General features: G+C 37.9%; 1 protein-coding gene across 3 annotated transcripts in view; it reads left to right on the forward strand.

Annotated features, from left to right (window-relative positions):
* The window catches only part of Tek (TEK receptor tyrosine kinase), a 130,564-nt gene that overhangs the window by 64,993 nt on the left and 47,193 nt on the right, over window positions 1–18,378 (forward strand). For all 3 annotated transcript variants that reach the window (XM_063252174.1, XM_063252168.1, XM_063252170.1), the window contains 4 exons: window positions 2,338–2,489; window positions 8,369–8,513; window positions 11,063–11,224; window positions 12,856–12,990. In XM_063252174.1, coding sequence (XP_063108244.1) covers window positions 2,338–2,489; window positions 8,369–8,513; window positions 11,063–11,224; window positions 12,856–12,990 — 594 coding nt within the window. The remainder of the gene's footprint in view (window positions 1–2,337; window positions 2,490–8,368; window positions 8,514–11,062; window positions 11,225–12,855; window positions 12,991–18,378) is intronic.

Genomic DNA, 18,378 nt, shown 5'->3' on the forward strand with positions numbered 1-18,378 from the left:
TCATCATACCAAAATAAACATTGTACCCCATAGAGAAAACTATTAATTTACTGTTTGTGTGAATTTGCCTATTCTTGAAGTTTTTATACCATAAACATATTGTAAATGGAATTATATGATTTATAGTCATTTGTGACTTGCTTCTCTCATAGCATCATACCTTTTTTGAGGTTTATTTATATTTTAGCTTTCTTTACATTTTTTGTTGCCTGTCATCTCTTATTATAAAGCACAGCTTTATTTTATTGTTGCAAAGCTGAACTCAGTATAGACTTCTGCTCTTGTGCTGCAAGGGCACAATGCATAGTACCCCCTAGAACATGGCTTGCAAAGCTGAAAATATTTGCTGTCTTTACAGAAAAATGTGCTATCCATGTCTAAAATTGGAGATTTTAAAGAAGCATATTAAAATAAGAATACTTTTATGAACTCTCAAATTTTAAACATAAAACATTTTTTCAGTCAACATAAATGTTTATAGAAAGAAGTCTATTCAGTGAAATCTACAATCAGAATAAGGCAGCTACAGTCTTTTCTGTTAGTTTTTGAAATCTGAACACACATGTGTGTGCCCTGGTTGAGAGGTACCAGGTATTGTTTTCTTAAAGACATTAAGCTTTTCAGCTTTATGATTTTTCTTCTTTCCCCAAGTCTGGACTTGATTAAAGTGCAGGAATTAGGAAGTGGCTAGGAAGGGAAGGAAATGCCTTGGGGCTACATGGACAGGGGTGGAGTGAAAACTGGCAACTCATCAATTTAAAGATTTGAATTTTGTACTTCATCACCCCTTCTTTCCTTTTCTAAGACCAACGCTAAAAAACGTGTACATTCTGATTAAGAGAATCTGAGATACCACAGTCGTGTGTGTGTGTGTGTGCGTGTGTGTGTGTGTGTGTGTGTGTGTGTGGGTGTGTGTGTGGGTGTTTATCAGGGATTCAACTCACGACCTTGTGCTTAGCCAGGCAGGCACTTACGTTACTGAGCTAAATCCCCAGCAGTAGCACAGTCTTTCTATGTCTGGGCTTTCAGAGAAGAGTTCTCTTCCCACTATTCGAGTCTCAACCTTCATCTCCAGCCAGCTTCAGGAAATATGAGACAACAATAAGGAAAGAAATGATTTCAAAGTGTCAAAGCCCCTTTTTCACTTCGTATTTGAATAGATACCAGGGCTGAAAACTTTTGGTAAGTTTTCTCCCCAAGTCTGTAGATATCTCAAGGAATCACCTTTATAATTATTATGTCTTTCCTCTGCTTCCCCAAGTCCTTGTTCCCCATTTTATTTTAGGTCTGAGAAATGGGGTATCTGCATCAAGTTTATCTTGATCTTACTTTTTCCCACCACCAACATGCAAAGGCACAGAAATCTGCTCTCAGGGCACCTCTGCCATCTATATATTTCACAAAATATTGGACCCTTTTTGACCCTTACTTCAGTGTGTTTTGCATTGCTAGAGTAAAATACCCAAGGCTGTGTACTTTATAAAGAGTTTATTAGCTCCCCCCCGGCCCATTGCGGAACCAGAGATGTGAGTGTCTCCTGGGAGGTTGACATAGCAAATAGGGGGGACTTCCTTCTACCATCTCTTTGAAGGCAAATATTTTTTATTACTGTTTTGCTCTTTTCTGATTAATGGTACTGCTCTATTCAATATTCTGTTTTAATAAATTCTATAGTGTTCTATATTTCATCTCATTTTGATATATGTGATTGAAAGAACAACTATTAGAAAGATAACCAAATCTACTGTGATACCTATTTCTGTTATCCCAGTAACCTGCTGTGAAATTCTGTGCCAATTTCACTGTATGATCTTAGTTGGCTTTATTCTGTCTTGTTCTGTTGTATACTTTCAAAATAAAATTTAAAAAAAAGGAGTTTATTAGCTTATAGTTTGCAGGTTGAAATTCCAAAATCAGGTGGCCAAGTCTGTTTGGCTTCTGGTAAGGCTGTATTTTATGAGAGCTCAGGGACTAGGGACACAGCTTTGTTTTTGAGATAATACTCTTACAAAATCTAGATGGGAACTGAACAGCAAAATCTGGGTGATATGTGGCCATGATAATTATTTTTAATATTGAAACTTCCTTTTAGGTCTGCTGGGAAGAGTGTGGACTCTGGATTCATAAAGACCTGAGTTGGATTCTAGGCTCTGAGCTTCAGTCTACCCATTTATAAAGTGGAGCTCACACTAGCATCCATGTCATAAGTTTATTGTGTGATGATGAAACAAAATATTTGCAAAGTTCTTATATTGTGCAAGACTTGTTAGAGTAACTATTTTTATTATTGCTGCTGTACTGATGATTAGATTTCATGGTGATGTTTTTTTCATCCAGGTAGGCCAAGGATGACTCCAGAGATAAAAGATCTGCCGGGTTACATAGAAGTAAACATTGGCAAATTTAACCCCATCTGTAAAGCCTCTGGCTGGCCACTGCCTGCTAATGAAGAAATAACCCTGGTGAAGCCTGACGGGACAGTGCTCCAAGTAAGAGCCATTCTTAATACACCTTCCCGAGGCCATATGATGGTTTCAGAGCTGTAATCTACCTTACAAAGGCTAGAGTTCACTTAGGACTTTATATTCCCATTGGCCAGTATGTTATTAGCTTTGTAAAGGTGCCATTTTCCAGGGAATGTAGAACAGACTCACTGCAACCCAATTTCTTCTGCTTGGCCAGTGTGCCAGGGAAGGCTGGCGCCAGCACAGCGGAGTGGATGGAGTCACCCTGGGCACTCATCCTACAGAACAGTCAGATGCGTGTGCTGCGCTGTGTCAGGTTTGCAAAGCTCTGCTGTATCAATATTCTCATGTTTCTAACTCCTCCTATCAGGAAAAGTAAGGCCGGGTGATGGAGCCCATGAACCAGCAGGGCTTTCACATGCTACTAGGACATGGAACTTTGAATGACTAATCTATTCCTCTCTTGCTCTTTGGAGCACCATTTATGGGGGTGTGTATAGAAGAGGAGACTTCAGCGTGGTTTACTTGACTCTACATAGAAAGGTCTTATATATACTCCTTGCATCTCCAACACAGAATCCTTTTGATTATTTGTGAATCCCTGCTCATCTTCACCTTGCTTTCTTATAGCTGGTACTCACCACTGATTAGGGCCGTGTTGCAGAAGTTCTTTTTTGCTAGACAGGACTGAGCTACCCCTCTGATATGTGTCCCATTTCTCTCCCAACTATTCCAAATGCAACAGAGAAAGGAGACACTCTAAAATTTTCCATGTTACAACTGATCCTAAGGAAGTTCAATGCATTTCAAAATCCATAGTTATCTTTTTTCTCATAGATGGCTAAAAGTCAAATTGACCAGAGACAAGTTGAGTGATGTTTTATAGCAGGATGTTTATAATACACAATAGTATCCACAGAGCAAACATTCACCATTCCATTTAATGCTCTATGTGGAAGTCAAATGACAGTTTTCAAAAATCTTGTTAGCTTTTCCATGAGTTAGTGTCAGTAATGGTACTATTTACTAAGGGTAAACCACACTATTCTTAACTTCTCTTTTGAGTGTTTATTTTCATTTTTAAAATTTTAACTGAAGCATAAGATTATATATATTGAGGGGTTCGTTGTGATGCTCTGATTCATGTACACATTGTGAAATGTTCAAATTACACAGGTAAACATGTATATTTCCTTAGACATTTGTCATTTCTTTATGATAAAAGCATTCAAAATCATTTCTTCTACTTTTTAAAAAATGCGTATAACAGTGTAATTATGTGCAGTCACTGCACCGTGCAATAGAACACCAACACTTTTTAATTGTGATTATAATTTATTACCTGTTGATTAATGTATCCTATCCCTCTCAACCCTCTATGCTCCCTAGGCTCAGTTAATTGTTCTAGTTTCACCTTCCATGAGATAAACTATTTTATATTCTACATCTGAGAGAGACCATGTGGTACTTAGTTTTCTGTGCATGCATTAATTTTGCTTAATATGATGAGCTCTTTTTCCATCTAGACTCCTGTTCTTTTTTATGGCCAAACAGTAGTTCATTATATATAGTTACTATAGTTTCTTTATTTATTCATCAATAGACAGACACCTGTCATTTGCATTTCTTGGCTAGTGTGAGTAGTCCTCCAATAAACGCAGGAATGAAGCTGACAGAATGATTTCATTTTTTTTGGATACATACCCAGTAATGGGTTTCCAGTATCATATGATAGTTTTGTTTATTTTTTTGAGGAAATTACCTGCTATTTTTCCACAGTGACTGTACTAATTAACATTCCTATCAACGTTCAAGAGTTTCTTTTTTTCCCATCCTTGATATCTCTTGCTTATTCTTTATGAAAATAGATTGTGATTTTGTTTATATTTGTCTGATGAAATATTGTCATGTACCTGTAGGTTGTTTGTGTGCTGTCCTTTGAGAAATGTCCATTGCACATTAGTAACCTCTTGTCAGATGTATAGTTCATGCATATTTCTTCCGTCTTGTAGTTTGTCTCTTCATTTTGATGATTGTTTCTTTTGTTGTATATAAACTATCTAGTATGATATAATCCCATGTGTCTATTTGTTGTTGTTGTTTTGTCTTTTTCCTTTTTATTGGTACGACTGCTTGCTTGCAAGGCAGGTGCTTGTGCCGCTGAGCTAAATCTCCAGCCCATCCATGTGTCTATTTTTGTTCAGGCTTTCTATTTCATGATTTAATCTTGGTATGGTACATGTTTACTTCTTCTAGGGTATCAAATTTGTGGGTGCATATGTGTTTTTAATAGTCTCATTGGTTTTTTAAGTAATTATGTAATGTCAATTGTAATGTTTCCTTTTTTCATCTCTGATTTTGAGATTTTTTTCTTACTCAAGCTTAAGTGTTTATCACTTTTAGAAAAGTTTCCAAAGAACCAGCTCTTCATTTCATTGATCTTTCAGATTTTTCAGTATCTGTTTTTTTTTCCTCTTCTGATCTTTATTGTTTCTTTCCTCACACTAATTTTGGATTTAGTTTGTGGTTGTTTTTCATGTAAGTTGATGGATTATCTAATATTTTTTAACTTTTGTTATAGGCATTGATCACTATGAACTTTCCTTTTAGTACTGCTTTATCCTATAAGTTTTGATACATTGTTTCCATTTGTTTCAAGAAAATTTTAATTTATTTGTAATTTTTTCCTTGATTTCATGATTTTTTACGAACAAGCTGTTTAATTTCCATGTGTTTATATGGTTTATTGTGTCTTTCTTGCCAGTGATTTCTAGTTTTGTTGTATTGTGGTTGGAAATGATACTTGTATGTGATTCTAATTTTTAAAAATGTGTTGAGATTTGTTTTGTGGCCAAGCACATAATTTATATTGGCAAATGTTCCATGATGTGTTGGGAGCAATGTATGCTTTTGCATCTGTTAGGCGGAATGTTCTATTGATGTCTCTCAGATCCATTTAATCTAGAGTGTAGTTGCACTTTACTGTTTCTTCATTGATTGTTGTGAAAGAGGGTTGTCTGGGGTATCTGTCCACTGCCAAAAGTTCCCTATCATGTTAGAGTCTATCTCTCCCTTTAGTTTTAACAATTGCTTTATATATCATGCTCCAAAACTGAGTATACACACTCATATTTACAAGTGTAATTCCCTCTTGTTAAATTAATACCTTTATATTATAATTTATCTCCTTTTATTGCTTTTTTATCTGATATAAATATGTCTGTGAGCTTTCTGTTAAGTATGCTGTAAGGTGAACTTGGACATACTTAAGTGTTGTTTGTTTCTTAATCTTTATGTTTCACTCTTGAAAACTTTGATATATCATGTCTGTGCATGGAGTTGGTTGATTTAACTCTGATTAGTGATCTTTGGCTTTCCTGTACCTGAATAGTTTTATCCTTCTCTAAGTCTGGAAAAATTTTGTTATTATTGAATAACACTGAGTAAGGTTTCTAACTTGTTGGCAGTCTCACATTTCTTGTGAACCCCAATAACCCAAATATTCACTTTTTAAATGTTGACTGTTAGCTTTTTCATATAGCACTTTTTTTTTTTCCTTCTCTATACGAATCTTCAAGGAGCCTGTGTTCTAGATCATTGGTTCATTCTGGTGTTTGATCTGTTCTGCCACTGTACATTTTTGTTTTAAATTTTGCTTAGTGTACTTGTCAGCATGAGATTTGTTAGATTTTTTTTCTAGTTACTTCAGTTTCTTCTAAATTTTGCTGTTAGAGTACTGAATCATAGCTCTGCATTTTCTTAAAGATCACTGAGTTTCCTTAAAGCAGTTTAATAGATGACAGAAATTGTTGCTATGATTGTGTTTGAATGCCTTATTTTGTTTCTTATGTGAGGTCCTGAGACTGAAAATTTTGATGCTTGTTAACACACAAAATCGCCTACATTTTCAAAGATTAGATAATTTTTCCAAACTCTGTAATCTAGCTATATGCCTGGCCTTCAAGAAATTCAAAACAGTCTATTTATTCTAAACCTGTGGACACTGGTATTTTAACACTAACTGGAATTATAGGTCCAGGTTTGCCATAAGCCTTCTTTTGGTGTGTTGTCACTGTGTCAGTGCTAGAAAGCACCCAAAACCTGGATTTGCTCCAAATCTGCAGTTCAGCAAGGTAGTCTTCTTTATAAGTTTCCATCTGGGACCAAATAGGTCTACATACATTATCTATTGTCATTTATCTGTTAGGCATTACATGATTCTGCCTGGTTCTGGGACTCATTATGGAGTGATGGTCTTGGATTTCTGTATACGACTTGGCTCCTACTCCACTTCTTCCCTTCCAGCAGACAATTATTATTTTGTACTGGCTGGAAGAAATGTGGGCACCCTCACGGCCACTAGTATAGAAATTCTGGGCTACATGCTAATCCTACAGTCTTCTGAGACCAGTGCAGTACAAGGGCAGAACCATGGTCCACACTGTTGTGCGATGACTTCTGCCAAGATAGACTCCTGGCCTGAGAGCATTGTAACTGGCCACAGGTGATGGTGGCCAGAATAAAAGTCCAGTTCACCAAGGTCATGGGGTCCCTACCTAGCTCTGCCTACAGGTACTGCCCAGTGTTTGATTTTTACCAGCACTGAGTTTGAAGATAGTTCTGTACGCTATCCCAGTGGAAGAAGTCTTGCTGCTTGGTATAATGACTGAGGTGTCAGAAAAGTTGATGGAGGCAGTCCCATGACCAGCCAGGATGATTGTAACCTGGATCACACTTGAGTCTGACAGTCTGACAGCATCAAGTGCCTGTACAATCTCAAGGTGTTGTGCCAGGACTACACTGGGACTAGCAATGATGCAGGCTGAAGCACAGGTTTGTCCCATATGAGTGTAAGATTCAGTCTCACACCAGGGCAAATCTAGACGCTACATCATTGAGCCCTTACTTGGGAATAGTGGGGTTGGTGGTTTATCTGAAGCTGGGTCTCACTATGGGCTTTGCACTGTGTCCAACAGCAGTGTCCAATGCTTCTTTCCTTTCCTGCTCCTTGCTGTGCTCCTGAAGTTGAGGGAGCTATGCAGAGACAGTCTCTTGCTTGGTAAGGAAGTACAGAAACTTAGTCTGTGGGTACTGATATGGGGTCCAACTTGACCTTGGGTATGAGTGTGGCAGCCTTGGTACTAGGTTTCAAGTCTAAGGCCTAACATTAATTTCCTCTTTCTTCTAAGCACTGCACTGCTTGGAGTCAGGGAAGAAGTGATGTGAATAACTCTTTTCTTCCTACTTTATTCACTAAGTCTTTGTAAGAAAAATTTTTGTACTGAGATCTCTTGCCTGGTTTCCTTAGCTCATATGAAGGTAATTTGGTATGTGAATAGGTCTTGAAATTGATTCTGGTGCATAGACAATTGCTGGAGCATCTTATGCCAGAGCCATCTTGCTGTTGTATACATAACTTCCAAGCAGTACCTGTCACCATTTATAGAAGTGGAAACTGGCTGGATGAGGTTATATAACTGAAGAATTGGCCAAAAGTGTCTTTAGAGCCCTGATTTTCCCATCACCCCATTCCTGACAGCCCCTTAGATAAATAGGAAGACACTTTGTCCTCTCACCCTGACATGTTTGTATTGCACAGGAAAGGAACAAACATTATCAGCAAGCAGTTTTAAAAGAATTGGATTCCTTGCTTGTGTTTACTCCATACTCTGAAATACGAATATAACAGCAGGATCTGAGAGGGCATCAATCCAATATAAACTTTCAGGGCTACTACAATAGCTTTGGAAATAAGCCAATAATTATGTTAGCATTGCATTTAGCTTCTTAATCTGTCCTAGAATATTTCTTATTAAACAATGGGATGGGGTCAGTGTTATGGGCTTTTGTGTTTACACTTCTCTAGAAGTTTTACTTTTGTTTTTTGTATTTGACCATTTCAGCCGAACGACTTTAACCATACAGATGATTTCTCAGTCGCCATATTCACCATCCAACAGCTCCGCCCCTTTGACTCAGGAGTTTGGGTCTGCAGTGTGAACACTGTAGCTGGAATGGTGGAAAAGCCTTTCAACATTTCTGTTAAAGGTAAACTTCAGGCTTTCCTTTTTTGTTTGTTTTGGTTTTGGTTTTTTTTTGGGGGGGGTACTCGGAATCAAACTCATGCCATCACACTTGTCAGGCAGGCACTTGTGCCCCCTGAGCTAAATCCCCAGCCTGGTAAGCTTCATTTCCGGGAAGGAGAGCTTATACTCTTCATACACGGTTTATATATTTGTAGGGAAATGTGTGCTTTTAGACCTCTAATATATTCTTGAGATAATTTCCAAGTTACTAATTCTTTTTTCTTAAATTCTTGAGATCATAGCATGAAAATAGAATGAAAACAATGACAAGTATCCTCTGGAGTAGCAGCACTCCTGGATTTTTGTCCTCAATAGTTTGTAATCTTGTGCAGCTTTGAGCAACTGAATGTAACATCTTTGCACCATTGTTTACTTGTATGATTCAAGTAAAGGAGGCTTATTTTGTTTGCCTCCTAGGGTTATTGAGATTTGTTAAATGTATAAAATATTTAAAATAGGGTCTGGCATGACCTCTATGGCAATGACTGCACTCCATAGAAAGCTTAGTATCATTATTGTTGTGACTTTCTACACATTACAGAGGATGATTTGGAGAACCTCTGATTTGGAGATTATCCCATATTGTGATATATAGTTAAGATGAATTGATTTTCACATACTCAGGATACTGGGCATTTTTCCTATTATGAATTAGTGTTACAAAAATAGAATCTGAATGGATATCTGAATATTCCTGGTTTGAGGAGAGGAAAAATTTGGACATCAACTTAAGGAAAATGGCTGGTGTATCTCCTTTCCCCCATCTCAGTTGTTCTTTCCTTTTATTTTTACAATGTCTATTGTACATTTTGGATCTTATTTATTCTTTTAGATTTTTACACTAGAGAGACAATATGATGTTTACATGTGTGAGCCTGATTTATATTTTATTTAATCTTTGCCAGAAACTTGGGTAATAGGAATTTTTATCTCCTTTTGGCCGGTGAAGATATAGACACAGAGGGTCTATTAACCCCTCTTGTGTGGAGGATATTGGCTGGGAAGGGGCATGCACATGCCTCCTAGTGGGCTGGCAATGTTCTCTCTCTCTAATCTGGGTGGCATCTGGGTATTTATTTAGGTAAAGTCCTTTTAGCTAAATACACATGAGTTTTGTACTTTCATCAATAAAAAGAATGAGAATATAAAAAGTAAAATGATAAATTGTGACGAGAAAACTTTTGGAACCATCTTTTCATCGTGGACAGCTGTTATAAAGGTGCATCAACTGCTTTAAATAAAGTAGTAGTAGTCTTATTTACCCATACAAGTAAGCCCGATTAAATGAGTTTACCTACACCCCTGCCATCTCTTCTAGATGGTATATGCATACGCAGTCTTACTTACCAATTTGGACTGTCTCTGTCTAGTCAGAGAATGTGCTTGATCAGGATTTTTACTGGCTCTGTTATCTGGATCTTGGAGAACTTCCGAGGTCGTCATGCAGCTGCTCAATAGACTTTACTGAAGGCCTATTATGATTCAGTCCATTTCGTGGGTTTTGATTGTCAACTAGACTGTGTCGAGAGCCAAGTAGGACAATGGTGGCAAACCTACCGCATGTGTGCCACAGCCGCTGTTTGAGGTTTGCAGTCACTGACCTGGGAGATTAGTGAAGCACACTGCCAGGTGTGCCGGGTGGCTCATGGAGACTGGAGAACCATTTCTGACCTTTCCTGCTCTGGCTGTTCTTTCATGCTTTGCTCCGTGGCTGCTGTGAGTTTTACCGTCTTCCTCTTTCTGCCCTTCCTCCATGGTGTTTCAGGCTCAGAGTCAGCTGGTATGAGCTGAAACCTCTGAAACTGTGACCCAAAACAACCAGTTTTCCTTTAAGTTGTGTGTTTCATGCATTTTGTCCCAACAATGAGGAGCTGATCAGTGCCTGTGGTAGGCATGGGGAATTAGTGAAAGGGAAAAGATAAGCTTTCCTGACATACAGTGTACATTCCCATGGGGAGATAAGCAGCGGGCAAATAATAAGATATGTCATTTGTCAAGATGCTCAGTACCATGGAGAAATAAAGCAGAAGTAGGGATAAGGAATGGCAAGGCAGGGCTGGAGAGATAACTGAGTTTCAAGGTCATTTCTAAAGATGGTTAGTTCATTAGGCTTCTATTGCTATGACAAAATACCTGAGAAACACAACTTTATAGGAGGAGGCATTTACATGATATGAGAACAGCATCAACAAAGCCACCTAAGAGGTAAAGGAGTTGGTTAGTTGGATGAACTGAGAGCTTAATGGGACTAAAAGTCTTGGAGGCCAAGCAAGACATGCTGTGAGGTTCTGATTTTAATCCCATGAATGATGAAAGCCTACTGAAGGGTTGGGAGCAGTGGGTTTTAAGGAAGCCCTCGGTGGGTGGCGAGTGGGCGGAACAGAGCAAAGCAGGGTACTGGGGAAAGCAGGAGACTGAGCTGAATCTGAGAAGAGAACTAACTCCAGGAAGCCTGCTCAAGAGCACACTCCCAAGCCTAAGGACTAATCTGATGGCTGACATTGTGTTTAGTTCTTCCAAAGCCCCGGAATGCCCCGAGTGTGATTGACATTGGACACAATTTTGCTGTCATAAACATCAGCTCTGAGCCTTACTTTGGGGATGGACCGATCAAATCCAAGAAACTTCTGTACAAACCTGTTCATCATCATGAGGGCTGGCGACACATTCAAGGTAAGATATGGCAGGAGGGTCCCAAATAGGGATATGGCACAGGAAAAAAATTGTCCCCAAACAAGGAAATTCCCTTCTCTCTCTACCCTCCTCTCCCAAAGGAGGCTATAATAGAGAATCCCATTCCAGAATATTTGGGAGAGAGTACAGGGGCCCTCTGTGTTCTGTAACTGATTTACAAAAGCTGTGAGTGAGACACAGCATCAGCCCGCATCATGGGTTAGATCTATTTCAGTGTTCCCCTTCCAGGCTTCGGTAGACCTCCAATCCCATCTTCAGTCTACCTTGTTCGGGCATCATGAAACATACATGTTTATACCACAGATTTGTAACCGGAAAGCCCAGGGAAGGCAGAGAGAATCTGCCTCAGTCCTAGAAGTGATTGTTTCTGCTACATTCAAGTTGTTCCTTCTGTCCTGCAGACTCTCATCTAAAAGATGGAGCTTTTTAGAAGCATTCTAACCTGAAGATTTTGGGCTGAGGCAGAGAGCACTGGGGTGGGCAGAGGAGGGACTGCAGGCAATCAAGGGACAGATCCCTTCTACAGTTTCCTGGAAGAAAATAATGCAACAGAATGTGACGAAATGTCACAAGCTCGTGAAAACAGTTCCATTTATCTCTAAACACTGACACTGTTGTATTTGTTTTGTCATGATATAAAATCATAATTTTAGTAGAGAAGACTGTGTTATCAATGGACCCTGCTGCCGCTCTTGCAGACAGTCCTACCCCTGTCAAGCTCCTGTGTATCATGTACCCTTCCCCCAGTACTTTCATCTTACTACACCTGTAATTTCCCTCCAAGGGCACTCTCCTCACTGATCACCCAGATAGCTATAGAAAGCGAAGGCGGGTTTTTATCAGCTCAGTGATGCGGAGCTGCATATACTGAATAAAGTCACTATTATTTGTTACTGTGTTGTTCACATTCTACTCCAGACTTAGTCAAACTTTGAAATCTTAGGCATGTAAAGCTGATTTTCTGAATTGCTCGTTCCAGCATCAATGGCTAGAACTTTTTTTTACAGGTGGAGTATGGGCCACTTTTTACTTACTGTTAAGACTTTATCATAAAGCTAGAAAGACCCTTTGTAATATATATGGAGAGCTTGGCTAAAGCAAATAGCTAAGGAGGAAAGTGTATATCATCTGTTTATGGGAACTGTTTTCAAGGAACTTCAGAACCTTTTATTGTAATGTTATCACTATTAAAAATTAGTTGTCCGGTCATGTTAAGCAAACACAAGCCTTCTTGATAGCTCAATTATAATTAGCCTTTGAACTTGAAAACAGTAAAAATAAAATTGTTATATTATTCCAATTGAATTTTCCTCTGTAAATCTGGTATTGCACAAAGATTTTTGAATTATTATTTTATAAATCAAAAAAAAGCTCCAGAGCAGAAAGATGTCTCTGAGGTACAGACATTAATGTTTGCAGTATCACCTGGAAATATGCTTTCAAAAGGCCAATTCTCATTATATTAGAAATGGTGAGGCCTTGAACATTGAATTACCTGTCTCACCAAGACACTGGGTTTTTAGAAATCTAAATTCAGTTCCCATTGCAGTAAGGTTTAAAGAATGTACCACAGTGCAAACTGAAGTATTCTGGGCTTTCTGTCTTTTCAGTGACAAATGAGATCGTTACACTCAACTATTTGGAGCCTCGAACCGAGTACGAGCTTTGTGTGCGGCTGGTGCGTCCTGGAGAGGGCGGAGAGGGGCACCCCGGACCTGTGAGGCGGTTCACCACAGCATCTATAGGTCGGCTGAAGCTGCAGGCATTGAGCCGGGAGCGGGGGAGGGGGAGGCAGGGGGAAGAGGAAGGAAGACCCGGAAGGGCGGTGATGGGTGGGTGGGGATGGGTGGCAGGAGTTTGCTTTCGAATGGGCGGGAAAGTGACAGGAAGGCCTGCAGCTCCTAGCCATCCACTTCTTTTTTGGGCGGACTCCAGGCCTGTTTCCCTGGGGGAGGGACTGCAGCCAGAGAGTAAGGGCAGAAGAGGAAGCAGATGCCTTCAGGAAGGCAGGGACATCCCCCAGGACCTGGGATTTACTTAGGGTGACTGTGCTGAGCCTTGGCTGCTGTGTCTCAGCACCAGCTTCCTGTTTCCCTCTGCAGAGGCCAGACCAGGCTTCTGCCTCACATGTGCTTCACAGATGCGTTTATTTTTAAATAATTTCTAATTTTTCAAAATAATTAAGCACAATTATGACATCAAAAAGAATGAAAAGCCTTTTATGTGAAGAACAGCCCACCCTTGCTCCACCGTCCACCTCCTGGCCATGCTTCCCGCAGGCACTCATCTGACCTCCGGGCTCCTCAGAATCTTCACCTCTCTGCCTGAATCAGTGGCTTTCAAATATTTGCAGGGATCAGAATCACCTGGAGAGTTTGCTTCTTTGTTTTCTTTTATTATTTTGGAACCCAAAGTCACCTTTTCCTTATTTTGGTTCATAATTTTTCCACATTTCATATTTCCATATTTGCTTCTACTAGAAGCAAAAAGATATGAAATAATTAGATGATGAAATTAGGGAAAATTCAGGTGCTCTTTTTGCAGGGATTGTGCACCCTGACAGGACCATCCCCTTTCGCAGGACATCTAGTTTTGTGCTACCAGCATCATCCTTAAAGAACCAAATGGGACTCAGAACTACTCTTGGGCCTGTAGATGTGATACACAAGTAAGAAATGGCTTCCTGAGAAATTCTCATGCTGTGAACACAAAACATGGAACCAGAAACGGTGTCTAATTTAGAAGCTCAAGCATCTCTTTGACTGTGATGAAAGGGATCCCCAGTGCATCACCAGGTTGCTGCTAAAAGGCAAATTGTGGTCCATGGGCACAGCGCATCTGAATTCCTTTTCATTGTCCTATCCCCCTCTCCTGGTAACCTTCCCTTTGCAGAAAATCTATCTCCCTACTTCGCATTATCTTTTATTTTGCTCTTTATTTATATTTTGGGTTTCTTATGTAAGAGAAGCCAAGCAGTATTTAAGCTTGTGTGTCTGACATATTTCACTGGACATTATAGTCTCAAGGTGCATCCATTTTTCTACAAATAATTCAAATTTATTCTTCTTTATGGCAGGGGAGTATTCTACTGTCTGTACCACATTTTCATAATCTGTTTATCTGCTGGTGCACGTATGGGTCTCAGATGCAGCTAATACAAATTTTACTGCTTTAAACACAAGTGTGCATGTGTCACTGTAATATGATGTCTTTCATTCTTCCAGGCTGATTCTTAGAAGGGGAATTTTTGGGTCAAATGAAATGTACAGTTTTAATTTTTTGAAGAATCTCCATGCCAATTGCCATTTTCCATGCCTACCAACAATGTATAAGGCTTCCTTTTTCTCCACAGTCTTGCCATCATTTGTCATTGATTTCTTGATGATAGCTATTTTTTTCTGGAGTAAAATGGAATCTTGGTGTTGTTTTAATTTGCTTTTCTGTAATGGTCAGAGATGTCAATTTTTTTCATGTATTTATTGGTCATTTGAGCTTTTTTTCCTGAGGAGTATTTGTATTTTTCAATAGCCCATTTTTTGATGGGGTCTTTTATTTTGGGGGATATTTACTTTTTTGCATTCTGTATATTGATATTTGTCCTCTGTGTAAGGAATAGCTGGAAATTTTTCTTCTGAAGATTCTGCAGAATGTGTCTCCACTCTATTGTTACTCTGCTCTGCAGAAATTTTAAAATTTTACATGATCCCTTTTGTTGTTCTTAGTATTATTTCTTCTGCAATTGAGATTCCCTTCAAAATCTTCAAGATTTTTACTATTTAAGTCTGCAAGACTTTTACTATTTAACTTCTAGAAGATTATGTTTTAACATTTACATCTTTGTTGAATTTTGATTTTAGTACATGGTAAGAGATATGAGTCAAGATTCAATCTTCTGCATGTAGGTAGCAAATATCCTCTGAACCACTTGATAAAGAGGCTGTCTTTCTTCCAGCATGTTTTTTGACTTTTATCAAAGATCAGATAGGTGCATTTATTTACAGCTGTTTCTGCATTTGCTATTCTGTTCCACTAATGCTTATGCCTGTTCTTTTCAATACTGTGTTTGTTTTTTCTTGAATTGTTGTAGTTTATTATGTAATTTAAGGTCTGGGGTTGTGTTGCTTCGTGCTTTGCTTTTGTTTTTGCTATTCTAGTTTCTTCTGGTTCCATGTGACTTTTGGGATTGTTTTTCCTAGTTCTGTGAGAATGTACTGGTTGTTTTGTTGGGGTTACATTAAACTTAAATATCAGTTTTGGAAGTATTGCCATTTTGACAGTATTGGTTCTGTCTATCCACAAATATGGGATATCTCCATCTTCTACTGTCCTTCTTAGTCTCCTTTTTCAGACTACTGTAGTTTTATTTGTAAAGGTCTTTTATGACCTTCAGTTAATTCCTTAATATTGAAATTTTTTGAAGTTTTTGTGAATGGTCTTATTTTCCTAATTTCTTTCTTAGTGAGTTCATCATAGGTTTTTGATTTTTGAGTGTTGATTTTTGTATCTTGCTATACTACTGAATTTGATTAATTCTGTGAATCTCTTAGCGTATTTTTTTAAGTCTTTTATGCAAAGTGTCATGTTGTTAAACCTTGTAGCTAGCTTTTGTTACCCAAACCTTCATGTGCTCATAGATAGGGCTTTTCAGAGCTGTCTGAATCTAAAGTGTGTGATACGGAGACTAAGGTTGTGTGATACTAAATTAACCCATTAATCAGGTTAGCATAAATTCAGCATGTGGATAATAGGAAGGCCTGCCCTGGGTGTGGATGGTACCACCCCAAATGCTTGTAGCTTGGACAGGATAACAGGGAAAGGCAGGCTTGCTTCACTGCTGCTGATTCCTGCCTGTCCTGCCATGGACTGTTTCCCCACGGAGATTCTCTTCTGCCACACCACCCCCACCGTGGAGTCAGGAGACTGGCCTGAAGCCTCTACAAACTGAGCTAAAATAAATGTTTTCTCCTTTAGGTCAGGCAAATGCAATCTGCAAATAATGACGATTTGATTTTTTCCTTCCCTATACATGTCTCATTATTTTGCCTCATCTGATTACTCTGGCTAATGTTTCAAGAATTATATTGTATAGGAGTGGTAACGATGTATTTCCTAATCTTGTGATTGATTTTGGGTAAAAGGCTTTGGGCTTCTCCTCATTTAGTATGATGTTAGCTATTGGTTTGTCATAAATGACTTTTATCAGATTAAGAAAGGTCCTTCTACATGTATTTTCTGAAGTTTTTATCATGAATAGATACAGAATTTTGTCAAAGGCTTTTCCTGCATCTATTGAGATAATCATGTGATTTTTGTTTTTCTTTTGTTTATGAGATATATTACATTTATTGGTTTGTAGATGTTGAACCATCCCTACATCCCTCATATGAGTTGACTTGATCATGATTTGTGATCTCTTTGATGATTTGGATTTCTGTTTACCAATATCTCACTGAGGATTGTTTTGCATCTGTGTTCATTAAACAGATTGGCCTATTGTTCTCTTTTTTGGTCTTGGAATCAGGTTAATACTAGCTCTCCAGAATGACTTGGGAAGCACTCCTCACTTTCAATTTTATTAGAGTGTTTGAAGAGAATTGGTGTTAGAGCTTCCCTGAGTTCCTATAGAATTCAGCAGTGAAGCCGTGGGGACCTGGACTTTTCTTAGTCACAAGTTTTTGTTGTTGTTGTTATTATTATTTATTCAATTTCATTGCCTCTTTTTGGATTTTTTGGTATTTGTAAATCTTCTAGGTTCAATTTTGGTAATTCAGGTATATCTATCCATTTCTTCTGAATTTTCCTATTTATTAGAGTACAAGTTCTCAAAATAGCTACTAGTAATAATATAGATTTTGGCAGTGTCTCTTGTGATTTTTGCCTTTTTCATTTCTAATTGCATTAATTTGGATCTTTTCTTTACTTTTTTGGTAATATTGGCTAATGTTTTGTCTCCTTGATCTTTCACAGAACCAGCTCTTTGATTCATTGATTGTTTGTATTAGTTTTTTTGACTCAATTTTATTAATCTCTGCTCTGATCTTTGTAATTTCCTTCTTCGTACTAGCTTTGGACTGGATTGTTCCTGTTTTTCTAGGATCTTGCATGGCATTATTAGGCTGTTTATTTGGGATAACTCTGTTTTTCTGATGTAGGTGTTCATAGCAATAAACTTCCCTTTTAGGACTGTTTTCCTGGTGTCCCGTAGGTTATAGTTTGTTATACTGGCATTATCATTTACTTGTAGAAATTGTCTAATTTTTTCTTTTTTCCTTATGTGACCGACTGATTATTCAAGAGATTATCATTTAATTTCCATGAATTTGTAAAATTTATGTGGGTTAGGGTTAGGTTTTCTGTGCTTAGGGTTCTGTCACTAGAGTTACACTAGAAACCCTGAAGTGAAGTTGTTTTTCAGTTATTCTTTTTTTAAAAAATGTTAAAATTTTATTTATTTATTTATTTAAAAAAAGCAAAATGGAAAAAAGAGTAAGATGATACAGAATTTCAAAAAAAAGTAATAGTAAATCATCTAGTTAATATAGTTAATATGTTACATATTAATATATTACAAGTTAATATATTACATATTATCTTAGAAGTAGTTGTTCAAGTTACAAAATCAAAGCTTAAAAAATGGACAGACAATCAATGACATTACAGACCATTCTCTTCCCTGAACCAACATAAGCTTAGCAAAATGGTCATCTATCTTGCACTCTTATACATACATACAGTTAAATACATGCATACATACATGTGTATACCTACAAGTTGTTCTTTCCTTTGGAACACTTTCTTTCCCTTTCATTATTACAGTATCTATATTCATTTTGAATCTTGTTACTCTTTCAGTTTTAAATGTTTTTTATTTTAAAGAGAACAGAACAACATAGCAGATCAGAACAAAACAATACAAGCAACACAGAATTTCAAAACAAGACAACAGGAAATCAACAGTGGCTACCATAATGTCTCTTATTTTCTTTGAAATAATTGTCCGTGTCTTCCCACACAATGAATTCAAACAAAACAAAATAGTATAAAGCCAATGAAAACAAAAGAATGAAAGCGTTACAGGCCTTCAAAAACAGACAATAGGAAAATCAACAGTGGCTACCATAATGTCTCTTACT

This window comes from Cavia porcellus, unplaced genomic scaffold (assembly GCF_034190915.1).
Source record: "Cavia porcellus strain 051 isolate PalLab524CR breed Dunkin Hartley unplaced genomic scaffold, mCavPor4.1 scaffold_1, whole genome shotgun sequence".
Classification (NCBI taxonomy): domain Eukaryota; kingdom Metazoa; phylum Chordata; class Mammalia; order Rodentia; family Caviidae; genus Cavia; species Cavia porcellus.